The following is a 24,270-nucleotide window of genomic DNA, read 5'->3' as shown; positions in this document are numbered from 1 at the left end:
AAGGAGAATCATTTAATAAACACTAATAGGTGTTTTTCAAACGTTTTATATTCATCTATTAGAAATAACATTTTTGTCTGAAGTTTTGTTTATAAAGTAAATAATTTCACATTTTTATTTATTTTTTACATCACGAAGAATCTATTTTTTATTCTACATATAGTCCAACTGTCTTCTATATTCATATATAATTTATTAATGTAAAAATATGCTTAAAATATTCTAAAAATATACTCATAATACACCAAGAAATATTCTGAGTATATACTGAGTAGGTTTCTAAGGCAGACATAGGAACATCCTCCGTACATTCTCAAAATATCATAGTATGTATATCGAATATTAGTGGGATATACACAATCTACGTTTGCGATATACTGAGTACATACTCAGGATCTACCTGTGCTGTATGGGTATATTTAAAATCATTTGGACAACGTATGGGCACACATACATACACATATAGGTAAGTAATTTATAAAAATTATTATTTATCATATTTATATATTATTTTCAAAATAATGATTGTTATACTCTGGTGCTACTGGCATTTCGTGCACATAGCACGGAACAAAACCAGAAATTGTGCACATTATATATTACCCTCTGAGAACATTCATGGACATTGGCTTTGTAGTTCATGTCCACGTTTTCAATGTCCATAGAGGGAGTATCGCTTTCAGGGATCACCTAAAAGCAGGCCATGACACCTCTCAGTCTTCTCTCTGCTATAATGTACGTCACGTAAATTATAGATTTTCAGTACTGGCAGTGAATTTTGGAACGCAGCCTCAGTATACGCCATTTGCGATTCATCACATCGATATATGATAGTGTTGGATGGTATGGTTGGATGTTAGATGTGCACGAGACTCGCGTTCTTGACAACTTTTCCGCTGGTGGTGTTTGTTAATGTCATACATATTTTTCGCGCTTTTTTATCCACTATCTCGATACGTATAATTATATCTTGCCGAATATTTTTCTTTATATGTGTGACTATAAGCATAAATCATAAGCAACGTTTCCGATACGATACCATTGACGTATATGATACATCAACATGTCTGCTCTTCAAAAGTCAATTTTGAAATCCAAGTTACCACCGTCAACTGTCAATTTTTCGGCATTAAATTCCAGGTTTGTGTAGCTTTCTGCGAAATTGTGTACATACAAGCAAGATTAATTAGTTGAAAGGTGGAGTGAAATATATTTCGGATTTTTGCAAAATCGTGCAAAAGAATACGTCTTCTTTTTTAGAATTAATAAGTCAAGAACCCAGAGAAAAAGAGATTACGATCCGGTACAGTGGAATCCGTACTTCGATCATTCCAAGGATGTGCCAATAGGACAGAATACATTTCATGTTTACATCAAAGGCACTGAAGGACCATTATTAGTTTTATTGCACGGTGGTGGTTACAGTGGTTTAACATGGGCAGAACTTACAGTAGGTATCATTTGCAAAAATCATTTATACGCATAAAAAGAAAAATTAATACATGATGTAAATTTTAGAAATCGATTATGACAATGGTATTGTGTAGAGTTATGGCTATTGATCTTAGAGGTCATGGAGATACTCATACTACAGATGATGAAGATTTGTCCGTAGAGACTTTAGCATCGTAAGTAAATATATATTTTTTTTACTTAAAAACAGATATATAAAAAGTTTATATATAATCAAGAAAAAAAAATATATATATATGTACAGCTTCCTTTAATATTTTTAAATTCCAAATTAGCTGTTTTTCTTTGAAGACAAGATTTTTCTTTTGCAATATCATTATGTGTGTCGATATATAAGTTTCTTTATTATGAATGCAAAAACAACTGTGAAATTATATATACAACCTGAAATTGTATACAAAGCACAGTATTAAAAAATTTTATTTATTTTATAAATATCATGCTATATCGGTTTTCTTATGTAAGCCATTCGATACAAAATCTTAAGAAATCTTTCCTATTTTTAATTACTTATCTTTATCTAGGGATGTTGCAGCTATTATAGATGCAATTGCAGATGGCGCTCCAATAATTCTTGTCGGCCACAGTATGGGTGGAGCAGTAGCTGTGAATGCAGCTCCATTAATTCCAAATTTATATGGATTAGGAGTTATAGATGTCGTAGAGGGTACAGCAATGGATGCATTAGCTTCTATGCAGAGTTTTTTAAGATCTCGGCCATCTAGTTTTAACACTATATCTCAAGCTATAGAATGGTGGTTAGTATTCAACATATTTTTGATATTTTAATCATTGTACTATGACAAGTGTGTTCTATAAATGATTAAATTTGTTTTTTGAAAATAACTAGTAGTGTAAATTATATTAATTTACACAACTTTGCTTTTATTTCTATATAAAATAAAGTTTTAAAATAAAAGTAAGCAATTTGAATTGATTATTTTTTGTGTTTTTATTTAGCATTCGCAGTGGACAAATTCGTAATATACAGTCTGCAAAGGTCTCAGTTCCTGGACAAATAATGAAGTTAGTGAGTTCTTAAAGATATTTAAGCTTTTCTAATTTTCATATTAAAATAAATCAAATTATGTGCAACCCCAAATGTGCCATTTCAGCATTGAAACTAATAAATTAGCAACTCATGATATTGACTCATTGCCAACCCAATACAACACATGTGAATCTAATCCAGAACCAGTTATAATACGAGATGATACTATCCAAGAGGAAGAATCATTTAGTATGCCACCACCACCATCACCTGCATCTTCTGCTGTTTCTGCTAACAGGAAATATGTATGGAGAATAGATTTGGCAAAGACAGAACAGCATTGGTTTGGTTGGTTTAAAGGATTATCAACGGCATTCTTGAATGTTCCAGTTCCAAAAATGTTATTGTTAGCAGGAGTTGATAGATTAGATCGTGAACTTACTGTAGGACAAATGCAAGGTATATTATTTACAAAACTATATGCTATATATATATATACAACATGGCTTTTGGTATTTTCTAATAAAATAATTATTCTTTTATGAAAAAAATAGGTAAATTCCAAATGCAAGTGTTACCCGCATGTGGACATGCTGTTCATGAAGACGTTCCAGATAAAGTAGCAGAAGCTATCGCTACATTTATGGTCAGGCATAAGTTTGCAGAACCAGCCTCGGATTTTCCACGGTAAGTCAAAATGTATTCTCTAGTTTTCATAATTAAAATTTAATCGATATTTTTTATTAATAGAATTTAATATATATTTTTTATAAGAATGTTTTTGGAAAGAGAGATAAAGTGAACATTCTCTAGATTTCTAATAATTTTTAAAAGTTTGATTTATAATTTACAAAAAATGTATAACTTATTACTATAATTGTTTCAGGACTTTCCCGGCTTGTTAAAAAAAAAATAAAAGACTATTGTAATGTAAATTATTAAATAATGTGAGGAATTTTTTTTTTAATTAGTCAATGACGATTTTATTTATTGCAAGAGAAATTATAATCACCAAATATAAAAACGTACATCATATATGTGTAAATAAAGACATTTAGCTTAATGAGAAAAATAAAAATTGTTCTTATACATGTAAATTGTCTTCTTTTATCGAAGTTTAAGCTTGTCAAATTTTAATTTGTATGAAATTTAATTTGTATGCAATTATTAATGTATAATTTAATACATAGACACATATTTGATGTATCTATATCTGTAATACTTATTTTTCAGTTTCTCTCTCAGCCTTTTTTATATCACTCATTTATAGCAATAATTAATTAATAATTTATTATACATTAACAATTTCAAGATATTTATAAACAACAGTATTACCTGTATTATACTCTCTCTTTGAAAAAGAGAATAGTTCACATGTATATTTTATTAAAAAACTTTTGGCTTATTTTCTAATTTAGATTCTAATAGATATGAATCACACTACAACTATTGTCATTAGCAAAATCATTATTACATTGAAAATTTATATAAAATCGCAGTAATATGTACAAATTCGTAAATAAACACATGACAGTTACAATAATTGGAATTTCCTTAATACAGTATAACAATACAAAATCGTGTAAAAATTCTATAAAAGGTGTTTTTATACTAATTATATAAAAGATGTATTTATACTAATGTAAGAAGAAATTTAATATTTATTCATAAATGAAATTACCTATAAAATTGTTTCAGAAAAATAACACTATAATTAATTTAACATATATGCAATATCACAAGAGAGCAGATTGTGTTATACTCTTAAAACGTCTAATTCACATGTAATTATGAATATAGAATCATGTAGAAATAAGTCTTATTGATTGTTGATCAAGTAAAAATATTTTAAATACCAGTAGCTAAATTTTTGACAACAACGCAGGGTCCCGCACGACCAGCTTTAAGAGGAGCAACCTTTAAATATATAAACATATTTAAATTTCATAATATATGCAATGTACATTTAAAATTATTTTTTAAAATTATTTCTCAATTACGAGAATAGTTTACACATATAACTTACGGATTCCCATTCATTGAGATGTGGATCATAGGCTTCTACCAACGTGAGATATTGCTGACCGTCGTATCCTCCCACAGCTATAAGTCGGTCACCTAGTACACACACACCAACCGCATCCCGGGGTACACTCATTGGCGCAACCATTGTCCATGTATCGGTTTTAGGATCATACCTAATCACGTAGTCACGTTCTATTATGTATAATTTGAAAAATTTTGCACTTAACATATAATGTAATGTAGCGCAGCTTCACCTCTCTACACAGTCGAATCTGCTAGCATTAGGATTAGTGGCCGGAGCATCGTGACCACCAAGTGCGTAAAGACAACCATTTACTACTCCCACGCCTACACCACCTCGTCTCTTCGACATGGGCGCACATGGTGTCCACTTATTAGTATGCGGATCGTAACATTCTACCGTATTTAAACAGGAACTGATATCTCTTCCTCCTACAGCGTATAATCTATCGAAATGTCGTCATAAATTTGAAAACTGCATGAATTGATCTTAAAAACACAATATTGAATAAAATTTTTTACTTTAAATAATTGTCTCTATGAAGAATTGTCTCTATTTGTATTGAATAATGAATATGTAAAATAACAGTAAAATTAATTTTTAGAAACTGGTAAATCGATTTTCTAAACTAGTCTTATAATTTTTTCTAAAATATTATTGTGACACTTCAAAATTTTAGATTAAGAATTTATCAAGAAGATTAACAATTTATCAAAACTTACTTATCATTTAATACAGCTACACCAACTGTAGATCTTTGTATAGACATAGGACATATAGAACTCCATTGACGCGTTGCTGGATCCCATCTCTCTACTGTATCGAGAAAACTCCAACCATCGTGACCACCAACAGCATACAAGGGTCCACCTAAGACTGCCACTCCTATATAAAAAATATTATTTGCCAAGTTATTATAAATAAATAAATCACGTGTATATCAGTATCGCAAATTCTTTCAGATCGATATATACCTAAGCCATGACGATGCACATTCATGGGTGGTAATGTACTCCAGGAAAAAGTGGAGAAATCAAAGCATTCTACTGTGTTTAGCGTTTTTAAACCATCTCTACCGCCCGCAATGATTAATTTTTTATCGACTATTACAGCACCAAATTGTAATTTTCTGCTACTCATGGCAGCTAGAGATTTCCAAGCATTATCGCGTAATGAAAATGCATCTATGGATGTAGCACCTGAAAGTTGTGTCGGTTTTGCATTATATTTATTTTAATTATAATCGATATTATAAATAATTTTTTATATAAGGAATTACCTTTATTAGCATCCATTCCTCCAACAGCTAACAATGTACCCACAGTAGCTTTTCTCGGTTTCGTTCTTCCTGATTGAAGCAGAGGTCTTCGTTCAGGCAACAGATGGTACTTCAATGCTTCCATTACTAATTCCTGCGCCATTCTTTGGTCTTTGAAAATTTCATTGCTCTCAATATTGTCAGCTATAAACTGTTTTAATTTATTAGTTGATCCACAATATAGTTTTTTTGCTAAGTAAAAGGATTGTTGCCGATGAACTCACCGCAGGTGATAATAATGGTAATTTGACTAGACCTAATAATTTGCTGGCATCTTTGCTCCTGTTTTCTGGATCATGTTCCAACCAAATCATAAGGGCCTGAAACAATATTGTGATAGTAATAACAGTTGTGTTACTCTGTATATTGAGCTTATATATTTTAATTGCACATATGTGAATTTACTTTTAAGTAATTAAAAAAAAATCTCTGATTATATAAAAGCATACACACTTATAATCAAATATTTTTTAATTCACAAAAAAATTTCAAAGTCATTTTCTTAATACGATAAATTTTTGCATTTAATGTTATTTACATTTATTTGTATTTAATGTTATTTCATAAATATAATGCTTGCAGCCTGTAATCTTACATGGAAGATAGTTTCTTCTGAAGGAACATTAAGATCTTCGGATTCGAGTAATTTTGTAACTTCATTGGCAGATAGGAGTAAAAATTCTTGATTTTTTGTAACTTCCATAAAATGTTTGGTAGTATATGCATGTGCATGCTCAAATAATTCTGTACAACCCTGTGTATCGGCAAACATCCGTATACCAAGGCAGTTACTTGGATGAAGCTGTTTGACAAGAAATTGACAGCATGCTTTAATAACTGGATTTAATTGTAATAGGCACGCAGTTGCAAGAAGGGTTTCTACACTATCTTCCTGCAATTCTATGCAACCTATATATAGACATAAGAAATATATTAAAAGGAATCATTAATAAAAATGATTAAAAAAATTAACTCTTATATATATTTTTTATCTCTTATTTTTATCTTTTTCCAATATAATATTAATATTCCTAAAAAATATTCTTTTAGAACAAATGTATTTTGAACAGAATTATATATACCTGTATAACAATAAAGAACTAGAGCCCATAATGCATCTCCATCTACATCCATTAATTCTATTTCATTTTGTGCTGATTCTCTTAGAGAGCTTGTGAACATGGCAGCGAAATATTCCGAACCAGCACTCAGCACTAATCGATGAGCTGGGACACGTTTATTTCCTAGAGAAAATGTACAAAGTAAAAAATATAAAAAATACAAATATTTTAAGTAAATATTTCAAAATTACTTATTAAATGCATTTTCAATATTTATAAATTTATAAATATACAAGGATTTTTTCATATAGAATATGCTTTATCTAAGACTTTCGTATAGAAACTTGGAACAATAGCCACTAATTATCAACAAATTATTAACAATTACCAAATTATCAAATTATTAACAATTTTTAACAATAATTATATATGTATGTACATATGTATCGATGATAAAAAAATTTTGATTCTTGAAAAAATAAATCTCTATTTATTAAAAAATAAAAGGATAATGTAATAATATCTCTTATTATCTATTAATTGAGATTCATATTTCCTTATTAACTATTATCATAAGAATTATCTTAATAATTAAGGCAACATCAACATAGATATACGACGAAATATCCACGCGTTTGTTATCGAACAAAGCGTCAGCTCCAGCCCGCTCACCCGCGATCAACGTAACGTCTGTCAGCTGTTGCTTGTGCAAATAGCTTTCCATCACCCGGAGGCTGCTCTCTGCGTGCTTCGGCGAAATGGACACGCACGACATCATGCTGGAGATGCTATGCTCGCTAGCATCCTTATCGAGGCCCAGGGGAAATTCCTGTTGCTCGCCTTTATTCGTAGTCCTCGCGGGAGAACTTCCCGCTACCTTCGACGATGACATTTTCATCCGCGATCGCTTATCGTCGCGAGAACGACGACGATCGGAAGGGACCCACCAACAAAGAGACACGGGACGCCGTTTTTTCAGGATCGTTGAGTTGTGCGCGACGAGATGTAAACAATAGGTCGCGCTCAGTCGCGGTCAATGACCATTCGCTCTTCACCCTACGGGTCAGCGCACTCGACACCGATTAATGCTACTAATTGTCAGTTGCTATCTATTTCTAAGTTGCTAGTCGCTCAACAGTAGTCAGTCGAAATCATTTGCATTTGCTACGCGACGCCCACACACCATATACACATCGTGCGAAATAAACAAAGAGCCGAGTGTATGATACAGCCAGCTGTGACGATACGAGAACGCACGAAGCTGCACGATCCTGCATCACATCACACACACACACACACACACTGCCTCTCTTCCTTACTCCTTTCTTTTAATAGTGCATATATATATCATATATATATCATTCAATACATATACATATAAAAAATTATATTGAAACAAAATATGTAAAATTATATTGAACAATATAAAAAATTATATTGAAACAAAATATGTATATGTATTGAAGGATCACTGAATTGCAGGGGTGTAGCCAGGTAGAGATGTTAGAGCAGCCAAGAAAATTAACAGAAAAATTTCAATGCCCGATGACAAAATAAAAAGAGGATGATATTTATGAAAAAGTATTACTGTAAATAATATAATATTACAAACAACTTGCAAATATTTGAACAAAAATTAATAGAATTATTTTTATTGTTTGATTTTTTAAGATGCCGGAGTCCCATTTTACCGATAAAATGTTATATTTCATTTTTGTCCGAAATCTTTTTATTAGTTGCACAAAATAATAAAGGCTCCTCCACGATTAAAGTACATACAGAAACAAAGCGGGAACTTCCTGATTTTATATTAGAGCAGGTAAAAAAGCTACAAGAGCAGGCTTTGCCTCCTCTTGCCCCCCTCTGGCTACGCCCCTGCCGAATTGTTTGTTGGATATAATATATGAGAATACTATATTATATTGAATATTATATGTAGTCTAGGTTTTGTTGAATATAAAACGTTAGGCTCTCGAGAAGTCTCCCTTTCAAAACTACTGTCAAGGAAGAGATTGTCCTCTTCCCTTCAAGATTCTTATCGTGAAGACACTCTTGAAATAATTATAAAACAGTATATTTATTAATACTAAATTCAATGGCACAATATTTCTCATTTGAACGTATAAAATAAAATGTTTTTGTCTTAATTACATCTAAAGATATATAAATACAGAGGTACAGTTAGAATTAGAAAAAAGTAAGACGTTTTTATTGTACTTCAATGTAAATATATAAATATATTTCTTTGGATGTATAATGCTTGTGTGCGAGTTTGTTTAGGAAAATGCACATAATCTGTGTACATACAAGAACAAATATAAGATCGATTCTATAGACTATGCTCTTTAATATAATACAACATGCATCATATGTAAAAGAGAATTATGAGTATTATAATCATAATTGAATAATTCACATTTGATTAATTATATAATCAATATTTTGTTGTCTGATAATATAATACATCATAGTTCCATCGCGCCTTTCTTTTTTTGCTTAAGTTACACATATCTTTATTATATATATATATTTTTCACATAATAACTTTGGTATATAACATTGTGTTGTGCTTTAAATAATAATGAAGCTGCAATACTTGTACAAGGTTTCCAACCACTCTACTTTCCTATAATATTATTTGTCAATGTTATGCACACATCACATCAAAGCAGTATATTAATATTTATAGAATTTTTTATAACATTTTAAAGTGTCAGATATATTTACAGTTATGAAGTACAATAATAAATGTGTAGCGTGTTTTCTTATACAGTAGATACAAATGTACATTGTATATATAATTATTAAAATGAAATACTGTACTTAAATTTTCAGCATATTGATAAAACTGGTCATGTTCAGCAGAACTTGGCATTATATTAACATTTTATATTGCTCTGCCAACAGTTTAAAGCTTTCTGCTGAGTGCGTTTTTCTCATCACATTTATTTACTGCTTTGTAGCATGTTACATCTATAAATATATTTAATACAAAGCATGTTATATATATAAATGTATTTTACATATTGAAAAAATTAACATTTATTTAATCAACATATTGGAAGTCAAAGAATTACTAAAAGGCATTTTGTAGAAAACCATTCAACTGTTGCAAAGTTGCTTTTCCTTGCTGCAACCAATTATTTTATATATATTATCAGATTAAAAGAGGAGAATCTATACATTTTATATATAAATTAAAATATTTTTCTACAATATTACATTGAGACTAAACTTAGATGGCAGTAACAAAAACATATCGCGATTTTGAGTTGCGTACATGCAGTATTTGCAAATCAATGTAGTGTGAAAATACTTTATCTATAATTGCGCTAACTATTAATTAGAGCTAATCTCTCGTTGATTATTTATTATTTGGTAACTTGTTTTTTTTATCATAAGAAGAATCAAAATTATATTAGCAATATAAAAGCTATTTTATTTTTAGCATATTTTAATTAATTATAAAATAATTGGTTACTTTTTGCCGTTAAAGAAAAATATTTTAAAATACACAATTTTCACTAGAAATAATTTCTTATGTAAGTTACAGGAGACAAATAATCGTGTATGGCTATGAAATAAATTATGCATATATCTTTTCTTTCTTCAGAAATAGAAAAAAATTGTTGGCCAAGAGATTAATAAATCAAAGACGTTGATGTAATCGCCCTAGTTTCGTATTGTGTATCTATAGTTGCACCGTAACATCTCCAGGTACTTTCCATTAATGCACTAGATGCAGATGCCTCCACCATACACTTGTTCGGGCTTGATCGAGGGATCTGCGACCGATTCCGAGAAGGATTCGTAAAAGGGCCTTTTTCGACAACAACAGAATCGATCGAGTAACTCCGTCAAGTCGCTACTTTCGGAGTCATCTCTGAAAATACCACTCGATGCTTCTTCCGTGCATGGAGCTATAAACGTCTGCAGATCGTTCCTTGGGAAACCCTCGCGATAGTAGATTTTTATTGTATCGTATGCGTCCATTATCACAGAAATGAATAAACTTAAGACGACATAAATATACAACGAAATGAATGAGTATAAATAAATTCTAGAGAACCACCACAGTATTGCTGATGATTTGGAAGACGTAATGGAAAATGTGGCAAACATATCATCACCGTTGATCAACGCGAATAAGCACTCGGAGGTGGTCGCGAGGGAACGAAATTTTAAGTTGTACGGACCGAGCACCAGCCAGCCACAGAAAGTGAAACCGGCATAAATAAGGATGGCGCATATAAGAAATCTCGCCACTTTCGGCGTCGCTTTCTTCAGAGTCAAAATGACAACATTGTACGTCTTGAAGAAGCCAAGGTAACGCAACACGCCAAACCATACCAGCAGATTGCCCGTGCCGAGAAATATGCTGCAGACATTCCAATGATCGCTTTCGGAATGTTTTCGCTCAATTTGTTCCTTTATGATGGTGCCAATAATGATTAATAGATCATTAACAATGATCATAATGTACCAGAAATTTAAAAACTCTAATCGACCTTCGAGGCTTAGCGTTGTACCATACGTCTTCTTGAAGAAATTTATCGTTTCAAACTTCAGCATTTGCGCTCTATATATCGCACGCGAGCACAACAGTAAGGAAATCGTGCAGATTAGTATAACAAGCAAATTTAACAAAGTTCTCAATGCCGATTCGATGCGATTATCTGTGATATAGCGGGTGTCGCCCTTGCATTGTAATTTTCTGGCATCGGCGTCTAACGAGAGCAACATTTGTCCATCAAAATCGCGGTTATCAAAATCGACCTTAATGTTGAAACGAAAACAATCGGGTGGAGTCATTGGACCGGCCGCTTTTAAGTTTACTGTCTTTAGAGCAAACTTGAGATGAGCGCGTACCAGCGCAGAGAACTTAACGTTTATGTTTCTATTTTGTAGAAATTTGTGCGACGATTTAAATGTATCAAAAACCTCGAGACTGATGTTTACGCAGGTTTCCACAATCTCGCTGTCGAACACGTAACTCTCGTTGAAGCCGAATATGGTGCCTTCCTTGTACTCGTAAAGACATAAAACTACAGGCCCGACGGAATTGTCTTCGGCGATATACGAGTACGAACCAATGGCATCGTCAACATTGTAGAAGCCATGCAGGGCATAATCAATGGCTTCGTAGAAATTGCTTCGTTTGTAGATAGCCAATGGTCCCGTTGCGGGTGGATATGCAGGTACCTGAAACAACATTCAAAATCATGATGTCATTTATAGCATGAGAAATAGCGATCAAAATGGAGAATTTATTTTATACATTACACCATACTTGTAGCAGTAGTTATAATATCTAAACTTTATCCAGAAGTTAAGAAACAAAACAATTACAATCACAAGCATAGGCAATGCAGTAATTAATTAATAAATTATTTTTAGTTAATGCTTATAAAGCATATAAAAATTTGAAGTGTGATTTTTATGCTATTTTGATTATACTATTTTTTAGCTTCAGGCAACACAAAGATATTATTTAGATTCATATATATATAATATATGTGATCGGTTATATTACCTCTTGAGTAGAGTCCCATCCCATTAAAAAGAGATGAGAGAATGTAATTCGATTATCCCAAGTATAATTCACGTGCATGTAATTGTTGTGTGCGAATAAACAGAGCTGCACAGTCACAAGGATTATCTTGATGACTTGGACAACAAATTTGTATGGAAAACGCCGTTTTGCCTGCCATTTTTCAATTGGATTCATGAAAAAGAATCGCAGTTTGCGACGCATTTTCTCCTCTGCAAATGTCGTGATCGGGCAAGTTTTGCATTCTGCCGGACTAGAGTGATTTTGCCTATAATGTACAAGAGATAGTTTTATTTATATTATTTTATATTACCATTAAATTCTCTTTAATATTAGCATTTAATTATTTTGGGTCATAAATAAAATTCTGTTGCAATAATTAAAAAAGAAAATTATACATAAATTTATAAAATATATAAAATAAATTAAATATATATTAAATTTATATATAAAAATTATACGGAATTAAAAGTTTATTCATATTTTTATTGATAATTGTGTAAAATCGATGATTTATACATTTTTGTTTAATTATGTTAGGAAGCAGATAATCTTTTTCCGAGTATTTTTTACAGTACGTTATCTATCAAGCACTGATTATCAGAATGAAATGTTATACTGAAATGTCGGAAACAGTCGAACGCAATGCTATTAATACTATATTTCAATACGAGCGAGTCCACTTGGTCAAACCACAACAAAGAAACATAACGACATCAAGAATGCCAAATAGAGACATGCGTGATTCGCTTAATTATCGACGTCGATCGTGATTTAATGGTTCTCGTGATAATTACGCATAAGCATAATCAGCGAATAATACTCGATAAGAGCGCACTTGCTTACGCACAAACCTCGGTTGGCCGACTTCGTTCAGCAACGCGTTCTCGCTCGCGATCTCGTCCTCGCTTTCGTCGTCGTGACTCCAGATGCGATTTTGCAGATTGTTTCCCACCGAGTCCTCGTGCTGGAGCCTCTTGCGTACTTTCGTTGGACCTTCCTCCATCCTTTAAGCCTCCGATGTATCAACGAATCGACGAAGCGAGCTCGAGTAAAATCTGTCAACAAAGGTGCAGCCTCTTATCCCGCAGAGTCGTCCCGCTCTCCGACTGATATGAGACATCCAGCTGTTCACATGCGTAGATCTGAGTAGCAATGCGTGAAAATTACGGTCCACGTTAGTCACAGCATTAAACGTTAAGCGTAAAACGTAAAATGTCACGTACCAGAGCGTAACGCGTAATTGACAGATATGATAATTCCAACTCATCAGCCATCGCATGCCATCCGTCTCGATGCAAGAACCAAGCTTAACTGACAGACGTGCGTCACTTATTGGCGGCGCTGCGTTCAAAATTAAGAGAAGAAAGAGAGCTTTAGGGAGTCTAGCCTTTTCTATCGAACATAAGCATTTTGTCTAAAATATAAAAAACAAAAAAAGATAAGAATATTTTTAGAAATGCACGTAAAATATATTTTCAACATTTAATATATATTACATGGATATTATCGAAGCAATCCCATGTAATTCGAGTAGATTCCGTAAAAATAAAAAAAGTCAATCGTAGTAAACTTGCAATTTTTTGTAAATTACATTACGCGAAATTGAAAACAAATATGTATTGATATAATATTGAAATATAAAAGGGAAAAAAATTCTCTGTCTGGAGGAACTGGGATTTGAAATTGGCTGTCAACGAAGGAAACTTACTGCACATGCGCAGTAGTGAGTAAGAGTCAGATGATTTCAGTAGCGTACATATTTTATTGAGATAAGTGGTATCCTTAGGCCCACAAATTGTGGGAAAGAAATAAATAATAAATTCTATTGTTATTATAATTATATAAAACGTTCATGTACATGCTCAACATTAAAAATATTAAGCATAGTAGTATTTTATATATCATTAATGTAGGAAAGTATGCGCTTTAAAAACCTATGTGGATCTCAAAAGCTTCTTTGCACTGTACGAGTATGTCAAGAGGCAGTCACGTGATCAGGACAATAGTGAACATAGTAGAAAAATCCTTCCCTCAGACATCGTCATGGCGTTTGCGCGATACTTGCACGTCTTTAGTTTAAATAGTGGAAAAATTAATTGTCTTTCAATGATATCATAATTTAAAATTGGAATTGTACGTATAAACCATTTTATCCTAAATATTTTATAATTCTTTACAATCATCAAGTACAGCTTTGATATTGCCATAGGTACAGCTTTGAAATATGATGCATCTACGACGAATGCACGATAAACGTACTTGTTTACCTTTCGATCTGAAAGTGCTTAACTTCAAACATGAAGACACACATCACATTATGATATCGAGAGTGTAAGTTTATATCTATTCTGATTTTATTTCTCTATTTTCCTTCTCTAATGCTTTTTACAGCTCCATTTTTATTTCACAATCGATAATTTACGATAGGTGCGTTGAATAATATTGCTTTTCGATCATTGATTTCACTTACGGGATGGTTATTGTATGGCTTCGAGTCGATTCAAGAGGAAAACAAGCTATGATGAATATTAGTTTTCATAAAAAATTTTGAGATTATTTTGAAAGGATTTAATAATTTATTTTATATTTCATTAGAGTTTGATCTTATGATGAGATATTATAAGTATTTTTAAACGTGATATAATGTGTTTTCTCATAAAGATTTATACCTTCTTGTGACATACACTTTTCAAGGAAATACATTTTCCAAGAAAAAAACCATTATTATGATATTACATAATAAAGGAAAATAAAGCATTTTATAACGATTTATGTCTTGTATTACACGATTTTACTACATGCAATTTTTTTAAAATTTCTCTCTCTCATCCATTTATTTATTTTAAAATATTATTTAAGATAAAGATAAATGATACAGCTGTGAAAAAATTACAGTTAAATATAAAATTAAATATATAACTTCTTAACAAATATTTTTGAGAATAACACGAATATATAAGTGAAATATAATGAAAGAAAAAAGATACTTTTAATTAAAATAATACTTTGTAATTTATAAATTGATATTAATATATTTAGTTTTAGAAAATGTATATATATGTATATGTGTATATTTAGTTTTAGAAATGTATATATATATATATATATATATATATATATATATATATATATTCTACGATCCATATATATATTTTAGAAAAATGTATAAATGTGATAATGTTAAAATCTTGATATTATCATTCAGATTTTTCTAAGAAAATAACGTTAAATTTGCGTCTTTTGTTTTTTTCTTTTTATCATTCTTTTCTACAATTTTCTAATGTATGAGATTTGCGTCGCAAAAATAAAGCTAATTTATGCTAATCAAAATGACATGTTAAAATAATATAAAAATTTAATTTATAGTTTGAAACTTTGCTTAATGTGCACAATAAAATTAAAAATTTAATACAGACTATTTAATTTGTTTAATAAGACTATTTAATTAATTTAATACAGTCTATTTAATTTGTTTAATTTGTTAAATTTAATTAAGACTATTTAATTTGTTTTGGGTTTGAAAATTGAGTAATTATGAAGTAAAAAAAAATATAATTATTATCTGTGGTTACTGATTCATATTATAATATGTGTTTAATCTGTTTGCTTTTATTTAATTTTTTTTTTTAACAAACGACAAACTTTTCTTTTATTTTATTTATAAAAAGAGAATTTTATTTTATCCAATTAAAAAGCAGAAAGGAATTAAATTAGATTTTTTTTGCACTCAGTGCCAAATAAGAAATATCCTTTTCCATTTATATAACAAAGCTATTATTTAATTCAATTCATCAACATTGTTTTTAATAATAAAGAGTAGCAATCGGAATAAAACAAATGTGCAGTTGTGTGAATAATGTATAGTTGTCTACATAATAATATTAATAGCATTGTATATTGACATTGTTACCTATTCAATATTTGCAGATAGACGACGAAGAGATACCGGATGAGAGATACAATGCAATAAGAGAATGAATGTATGTTATAATGCAACGAAGCATCGATCCGTGGAAACCCGGACAAGAGGTAATAATCTTAAAAATTAATCTTAAAGATGCACTCCAACTTTTCCATCACATTTATAATTTATAGTTTCCTATACACATTTAATAGTACACATTTAGAACCACGAATTTCGTTATTTTTGATTAGGTTCAATCCGTTTGAGTCGCATCAGAACATACAGAGCAGGATATGAATGGGCTAAGGATTGCAGCCAAATTCGATGGAATATGCAGAAATACGTCGTCGGGAGGAACCAAGGAAAAATCCAATCGCGCAAACGGAATGGGGTGCAGTTTGCCTGGATAGGCTTGGAGGTAAGTGCGACCTGGAAAAACTCTTATCACGACACGTAGCCTCTTCCAAGGATGAGAATCGAGTGGCGACTTCTCGGGGGTTGCGCGCGCGTGTCGAGGGGGTTGTTGCGCGATATCGGTGGCTGCGCGTTGACACTCGGCGCGGGCTCTCGCTGCGTCGGCAGCGCAGCATTACCACCACGTTACCCTCGCGACACAGAGGAGCGAGCGGAGAGTGCGTCCTGACGCGCGCCAACCGCTTAGGTGAGGAAGCGCGCAGCCGAGAGAGTCGAGCTCGGCCTTCGTCATAGGCGCAGTTTATCCCCCTTCACCGTCACGTTCATTTCTTCGAACAAGTAGTAGTCGGAGGAGTATCAACATCGTGCTCGAATCAACCTCGAATAACGACGTGCTTCTAAGGCGACCAGGATTCGATCAGCTCACCCTTTCAGAGAGCATCACCAAGGTGTTCTCACATGCGAGTACGTACGAGTGACCTTTAAAATTAGTTTGTTGCTCCTCGTCGATCGAAACTCTCGGAGAGCGATCTCCAACGTCACGATTGACTCTGGAACTTGCTGGGTCGTCGACCTGTGGTTGTCTTGCGCGAGTGTCGTGTAGAGTTTCATCGAGCGGAGTGCAGTTCCGTATCGTGATTCTCTTTGTTGTCTTTAATCCTCCGAGAAAATTTCCCAGCTACGGGTGTCCTCTGCACATAAGGTCTTTGATCGTTCCATCGGTGAAGACGACTCGTGCCCGTCGGTCCACGCGACCAATTGATCACAGTCTTCCTTCCTCTCTCTTGCGTTGCGTTAACCGGAAGCAGCATGGGGGACCAGGAGCAACAGGAAACGATGCCGAGCGTGGTGGAATTGAACGTGGGCGGCGTCTTCTATACCACCGCCTTGACCACGCTGACCCGCGAAAGCGACTCGCATCTGGCAACACTCTTCACGGGCAAATCCACCGTGGAGAAAGATGCCAAGGGCAAGTACTTCCTGGATCGCGATGGTGTACTCTTCCGTTACGTGTTGGACTTCCTGCGTAATCAGGCGTTGGTCCTGCCCGAGGGCTTTCGCGAACGCGAGAGGCTCAAGCAGGAGGCTAATTTCTACGGTCTTCCTGGGTTAGAGAAGGCCATTTTGGAGAACGCCGATTCTGGCGGGCAAATCGGCGGTGCGGTCGTCAAACGCACGCCAGGATACATCACGATCGGCTACCGGGGCAGCTTCGCTTTCGGCCGCGAAGGTCTGGCCGATGTCAAGTTCCGCAAGCTCTCGAGGATCCTCGTATGCGGCCGCGTGGCACTTTGCCGGGACGTCTTCGGCGAGACGCTAAACGAGAGCCGCGATCCTGACCACGGCATGTCTGATCGTTACACATCGCGCTTCTTTCTGAAGCACAGCGTCATCGAGCAGGCCTTCGACATGCTGCAGGAGCAGGGCTTCAGGTTGGCGGGTAGTTGCGGTTCTGGTACCGCCGGCATCAACTCCGAGCAACTGAAACCTGGTGTGGATTCCGAGGAGAATCGCTGGAATCACTATAACGAGTTCATCTTCGTGCGCGATTAAAGAGTTTCGTTAGCAATCTCTTCCGATAAAAGTGTACTTCGGTTGATCTGATCATCGACTCGCATCTTCTAAACGTGCGAAGCGGCAAACACAGAGAAAAAGACTTCCTCAGGTACTTGAAAGGGTTCGGGCAGAAGTAAAAACGGAGGAATGTGAGAACACGTGCGTGCTTAACGTGTGAGCGCAAAAAATATAAGACTCTCGTTGGTTGCATACATAATGAGATCGATATATAGTATCGGATTTAGGAAAAGTTCGTACGAAAGCGTCGAATGTTCGTTTCGCAAGATTCTTAATTAATTTCGTCTTGCTAGAAATTTCCCAAAGTTATCACATTATAATCAATCAATGTCGACATAACTAGGAATTTGGAGCGTTTCTATTCCGAGAGTATCAACATCGTCAGTCTTCTCTGAGGCATTAAGATCCTTTCATTATAATCGGCTCTTTCATCAAAGTAAAGAGAATAGATAAAGCAGAAATACATTTTCATATTTTGATAGAACTCTTATTTGAATTAATGCTTTATTAATATTAACGAGGAATTGAAGATTCATTAAAGAGAATTATGAACTCGTCGATTATGACTATATTGGATCTTTCAATAAATGTCATTTGTTAATAATTTCATTAAAACTGTATAATAAAAATTATAAGTAGCAAATCGAACTATGAGAGCCTAAAAATGTTTGTTTTCAATCAAAGACATTTCATTGAATTCGTTTAATCATATCATATGTCTGTTACGTATAATTAAATATTTAGTTCTATATAAGTCTGATTGATAGTTGCACAAATAGAGCCGAAAACTTTTTTGAATACAGCGTGCTAACGTTTACCATAATTGGAATGTGCCGACGGCAACTCTAAAATTGCCGACAAAAATCTGATTCACTCTCAGAGGTTGTTGCGGGAGAGAGACGTTTATTAAAAAGCAGTTTCACATAAATCCACGAGATGAAAGACGCCAATGTCGGGCGTTTTTCATTGGTGGTGGACGCGAAGGAAGACAGTGAATGAAAGGCGCAGGAGGAAAGCGAATCCGAATGAAGGCTCAGTGATGTTGAAATATTTGCGAACGTACGCGATTTGACCATTTAAAAGGGCAACAGTGTCAGACTACATGTCAGTGATAAATATCGCGGGAGCGATGGACGATAAAATGTAAGAAAACATACAAACGCAAAAGAGACTTAATGCAAATGGAAGTTATTTAATTAAAATTGAAGAATCGAATGTAAATGATACACGATAACACATGCTTGCATCTTTCTTATTCGATGCGGAAAATAATTAAAGAAAAATCCCAATTATCGAGATCATCATTTCAAAAAAGTCTCCGATATTACCTAATATCTGTCAAGTAGTTAATACTAATAAATAGTCGGACCGAGTAGTTACTGCTAAATTATGGTCAGACCGAATACTTATTAATGGTCACTAGTTGGATGAAATTAATTAACCGTGTGTTAGAATATTTTTAAAAATAAAAAGTATCCATAAAAAACAGTTTATGTTGCAAAGATTCAAAAGAATGATGTAAACATCGTACTAACGTACGGTGAATCTTTTCGGCAGAAACTTAGCTTAAACAGGTAACTAGCTTTAGCTCGGTGGTCGGGCAGTCTTGTTGAATGCGTGTACTTACAACCCGACACGATGTCAAACGCGCTACTCAAGCAACAAAACGCTAGATACGTGTCTCTTCTAACAATTCTTTATTAGGTTCTTAAGAGCACGAACAAAGTAACGCTTTTTTCTTTTGTGTCTGAAATGTTTTTCCCTAATTTTCTTCTATAAATGCCTTTTTGTAAAGTGGAACGTAAGTGTGGTAACTAATTTGCATCTTTTTCGACCTATCAAAGAAGAAAAGAAAGATTCATTGAAATATGATGAAAGCAAAATGTTGTTGTAAATTTACAATAAGTCTCATTTCATAAATTACAAAAGAAATGCATTTGCAAAATAATTTAAATAACAGTAAAACAAGTACTTTTTCCTTTTTATATAAATGTTTCTCGCGGATAAAAGATAAAAAGATAAATGCCCGGTAAAGAAAATCTCAAGAGAAAGAGAGAAAAAAATTTTTCTTAAACAAAAGAAATGAAAGATATAAAAGAAACTAGAAACATTTATTAATCTGAACAAATAACATTCAAATATTGTTATTTCTGAACAATATTTCTGTGCACACATATTTGAATTTAAATTTAAATTTTTTATTTTAACATAATTAAATATTAATTTTCCTAGCCTTTTTTATTATGCTGTACGAATTACTTAAGATAAAAAAAAATTACTAGATTTTTATTTTAAATTCTTCGATTATATTATATGAACTCTCTATATCATGCAACAATTGTTTCTATTTGTCCGTTTATTAATATTATTAATAATTTACATGTTCAGATGTGAAGGAGATTTAAGAAATTCATTGCGATTATCATATTTGTTGCAACAGGTTATCATGTAGCGGATAATGTTTAGCGATTCTTTGAAAAAGTTCAGCGCCGACGGCGCTGAACAGATGAGACAAATATCGAGTTTCGCGCATGCATTATTATCATCATCATAAAAATGTGCAATGTCGAAGACTTTTTTTTAAGAATGATCGAGATAATATATAATTCTTGTGACGTAATAGAATCCTATGCTATTATAAAATGATATTTATTAGACAAATGATGAATTAATTCTCAACCTTCGAAAAGGCACACACATTTAGTTTTATAACTTAACATTGAAATTATATATTGGGAAAAATTTATTACTGCTGAAATTCTAAGAGATAAAAATTCGCGGCTTGATATTTTTCCTTTGGCCGTCGGGGGATAAATATAATTTTGGGGCAATTATGCGAATCATATTCACTGTTATTATTAGTGCGTTGTATGCTATTCAATCTGCGTCCGCAATAGATTGATTTATAATGACGTTATATTCTCGGGCGAATTATGCGTGTCAACATGAGGCGTTATAATGGACAAGATAGTCTAATGTGCGTTTAATAAAATTTAATTTCTTCATATTGAGTCTTTCATCGAAACAATTAATTTTTTAATTATAAATGAAACGAATGATGTTAGTTGTTAAAATTCTTGAAACGATGTTTCTGTGTATCAAGTGAAAATATCATTATATGATATATCGCACGCATACACACACACACACACACACACACACACACACACACACACACACACACAGTGAAACGAACAAACGACATTTTCGATTTTTTCAAGTTTGCCTCTTGTGGGAGACTAGCTGTTAAGTATTACATGCAATTGATGACGATGATGACGCAATGAAGCATATTAAATCTTGCTAGCTGGGAGATTCTATTAATGTGAGGCGGTGATGTGTGTACCGTAATCGTATATTGCGATTATATTAGTAAATCGCCTACTTCCATTTACTCTGTACAAATAAAGACATTCAGGTAAATCAAACATGTAAGATAGTAGACGGATGTTGCAAGATATTAATGTAAGAGAGTCTCACGTAGAGCGACTATAAACTTTGAACTTATTTTACGATGGCATAAATTTCTAACCCTTTCTCACGATATATATCATTTGAATATTTATTTTTTATGTGCATTCATTTAAGACATTTTACATAATCATTTATCAAATTTGTTGATTTCGCACGATATAATTTTATGTTAATTTAATCGCAATATACACGTAAAATTGGACCCAAACAAATATTTATTGCAATGTATAGAGTTCATTAAAAATTAGCATTATTGAAAAAAATATTTATTATGTCATTTTGAATTTTTGTAGTTAAAATTATAATGACTGATTACCATATGCGTTCGTCTATACTGTCAAATAGAATTAAACTATATTTTCTGATTAATATAGATTGATTTCTAAGATACACCGGGACCGATTTTCAGATGCAGTGAAAGGGTATATAAACATATTCACGTATGTGCATATTAATATATTAAATTTATATATATTTCTCTTAAATTACATTCAGATTTTTGCGAAATCTTTCTTTGCATTTATATATATTTTTTGCACATATGAAGAAGTTATATAAAATGTTGTATTTATGTGTTGTGAGCCTTAAAAGATACATATTACTTTCGGATATACGTAAAATTGTTTAATTGCACCAGTGTATTACGTAGAAAACATCGGAATCGATGATATGTCGATTATGATTCGTGATGTAGAGGTTCTATTTCGTAAATTAGAAACAGTACTATAACTCGCCGCGAAAGGGAGCGAGTCTCGAGTGAACAAATTTGATAGAAACTCAAAGCTTTTCGAGTTCCGTCAAATTTTAACGAAGAATTCGGATTGTATCGAAATCTTTCGATTGTTCACAAGTATTCGCTTAGCATTATTCTTCATTATTTTCTAGATATGAAATATCTATTTTACATAATAATCTCTAAATTTTTATTTCGCTGTACAATGTTTGGTATACGATAGTATTCGAACTTCTCAAGTCATAATTAAGCATTTTAATTTTAATTAATTAAATTTTTCACAAGCTTTCTGCGCGAAATCTTTTTCTTTAATATAAAGTTTCCTTAAGTATTTTAGAAAAGTTTAGAGTTTGATGTTGGTATTCCAAATTTTATTTGTAAGATAATAGAGGATATAGGGGAAACACAAAAAGGTAGAAAAACTAATACGTAGTTTATTATGATCCGATCTTTCTTTTTTTTCAAATTATATCTATGATATATTAAAAGACATCTTTGTGCTATTCATAACGATGGAGTAATTTATCAAAGTTTCTTTTAATTCAATTAGGAAATGTCTTGACCAATCGAATTTAGGTATATATATATATGTATAAAATATTTTATGTATTAATACATAATACATATATTTACGGATCGGATGAAAGATAAAACAGGTTTTTTCCAGCGCATTGCACATAGTTTGACATTCTTTGAGAAATGGTTGGACTAAAAGTTGCAACACGCGTCGTGGAAACATTTGATTCCGATATTCGAGACTCGGAACCCATTTATTGGAAAGAATTCAACGAGTAGAATCTGAACGGTGTTAGATAGCGTGTAAGACTGTGGTGCGATATGAAATTATTGTACATGTATATACGTATATATAAGTATAAAAAGAGAAGAAATAAAAGAATGAGATGGTACAAGAATCATATGATTATGGCAATCTCCTGAATCCATCTATTTTATCATTTTTAATATTATCCTCATTAAATTTTCTTCGCTACTTTCTTTCGTATCTTCCAATTAGACAAATGGGAACGAAGAACGTCATATATAATATACAAACCGTGAACATCATGTTAGGATGTAGGATGTAGGATGGTTAAATTTATAAAACACAATCATAAAAATTCATCTTTTTTGATGAACACCTTATTCGATCTAAACAATTATATTTTCAATTATTTCTTTAATGGAATAGACATTAAATTCTGTATATGAGTGAAAATTTTTATTTCTATTATAACTCTGTGTGAGATGCAATTTTCAATGATTTTTTTTCGAAAGTATTATTAAATTTAATTTTTATGAGATATTATAGTATTTCTGATATGTAAGATTTAAATTAAAATTATATGTAATTTATATATTTAATTCTATGAATAAGACTGCGTAAATAAAAATATATAAAAATATGTTTCAAGTATATTTTTATGATATTTAGCACTTTATATAACTATTGTTATATAATTACGTTTAGAATATAAAATCTAGAATTTTTATAATTTTTATTTTTATTTGTGGAAAACTTTTAAATGCATAGTTATAATATATGCTTTAACATGTGCTTTATATATACAATTTATTAAAATTTAGTTATTCTGAAAGACGTAATAAGTATATAAATAACATTTTTTGCATTTTAAGTTGCTATATAATATATTCGAGACTTATTAAAAGTAAGAATGGTAGCACACGTTTCCCTTTAAGTTTTCCATTATGGAGAAAAGTAATAATA

At 32.3% G+C, this 24,270-nt stretch overlaps 4 protein-coding genes across 7 annotated transcripts; 2 read left to right on the top strand and 2 right to left on the bottom strand.

Annotated features, from left to right (window-relative positions):
- Positions 1–798: 798 nt before the first annotated feature.
- On the top strand, positions 799–3,751 carry LOC145971419 (protein phosphatase methylesterase 1). The gene is made up of 8 exons (XM_083099039.1): positions 799–1,140; positions 1,261–1,450; positions 1,519–1,628; positions 1,998–2,231; positions 2,434–2,499; positions 2,589–2,923; positions 3,019–3,151; positions 3,351–3,751. The coding sequence occupies exons 1-8, from the start codon at positions 1,064–1,066 to the stop codon at positions 3,367–3,369; spliced, it is 1,164 nt and encodes a 387-aa protein (XP_082955165.1). The 5' UTR covers positions 799–1,063; the 3' UTR covers positions 3,370–3,751.
- On the bottom strand, positions 3,420–8,157 carry LOC145971417 (kelch-like protein 5). Its single transcript, XM_083099038.1, has 10 exons — positions 7,563–8,157; positions 6,912–7,073; positions 6,425–6,738; positions 6,054–6,149; positions 5,791–5,980; positions 5,486–5,710; positions 5,234–5,396; positions 4,744–4,956; positions 4,491–4,662; positions 3,420–4,381 (listed from the first exon to the last, which is right to left on the bottom strand). The coding sequence occupies exons 1-10, from the start codon at positions 7,786–7,788 to the stop codon at positions 4,313–4,315; spliced, it is 1,830 nt and encodes a 609-aa protein (XP_082955164.1). The 5' UTR covers positions 7,789–8,157; the 3' UTR covers positions 3,420–4,312.
- A 950-nt stretch (positions 8,158–9,107) lies between these two features.
- Positions 9,108–14,113, bottom strand: LOC145971416 (mucolipin-3). Of its 2 annotated transcripts, none has more exons than XM_083099036.1 (5): positions 13,941–14,113; positions 13,668–13,858; positions 13,296–13,586; positions 12,424–12,709; positions 9,108–12,092 (listed from the first exon to the last, which is right to left on the bottom strand). In XM_083099036.1, exons 3-5 carry the CDS (start codon positions 13,445–13,447, stop codon positions 10,626–10,628), a joined length of 1,905 nt encoding a protein of 634 aa, XP_082955162.1. In that variant the 5' UTR covers positions 13,448–13,586; positions 13,668–13,858; positions 13,941–14,113; the 3' UTR covers positions 9,108–10,625. The 2 variants fall into 2 exon arrangements, with proteins under 2 accessions (XP_082955162.1, XP_082955163.1); XM_083099037.1 differs by having other exon boundaries at positions 13,668–13,785.
- A 254-nt stretch (positions 14,114–14,367) lies between these two features.
- Positions 14,368–23,458, top strand: Ktl (BTB/POZ domain-containing protein Ktl). 3 transcript variants are annotated; one of them, XM_083099148.1, is made up of 5 exons: positions 14,368–14,577; positions 14,654–14,775; positions 16,372–16,473; positions 16,600–16,766; positions 17,106–23,458. In XM_083099148.1, the coding sequence occupies exon 5, from the start codon at positions 17,573–17,575 to the stop codon at positions 18,314–18,316; it is 744 nt and encodes a 247-aa protein (XP_082955274.1). In that variant the 5' UTR covers positions 14,368–14,577; positions 14,654–14,775; positions 16,372–16,473; positions 16,600–16,766; positions 17,106–17,572; the 3' UTR covers positions 18,317–23,458. The 3 variants fall into 3 exon arrangements, with proteins under 3 accessions (XP_082955274.1, XP_082955275.1, XP_082955273.1); XM_083099149.1 differs by having other exon boundaries at positions 14,660–14,775; positions 16,600–23,458; XM_083099147.1 differs by having other exon boundaries at positions 16,600–23,458.
- The last annotated feature ends 812 nt before the right edge of the window (positions 23,459–24,270 follow it).

Source organism: Camponotus vicinus, unplaced genomic scaffold (genome assembly GCF_025532165.1).
Source record: "Camponotus vicinus isolate PSW18456_S1 unplaced genomic scaffold, iyCamVici1.0 SCAF_5, whole genome shotgun sequence".
NCBI lineage: Eukaryota > Metazoa > Arthropoda > Insecta > Hymenoptera > Formicidae > Camponotus > Camponotus vicinus.
The sequence above is the reverse complement of the archived record's forward strand: the minus strand, read 5'-3'. Positions and strand labels throughout refer to the sequence as shown.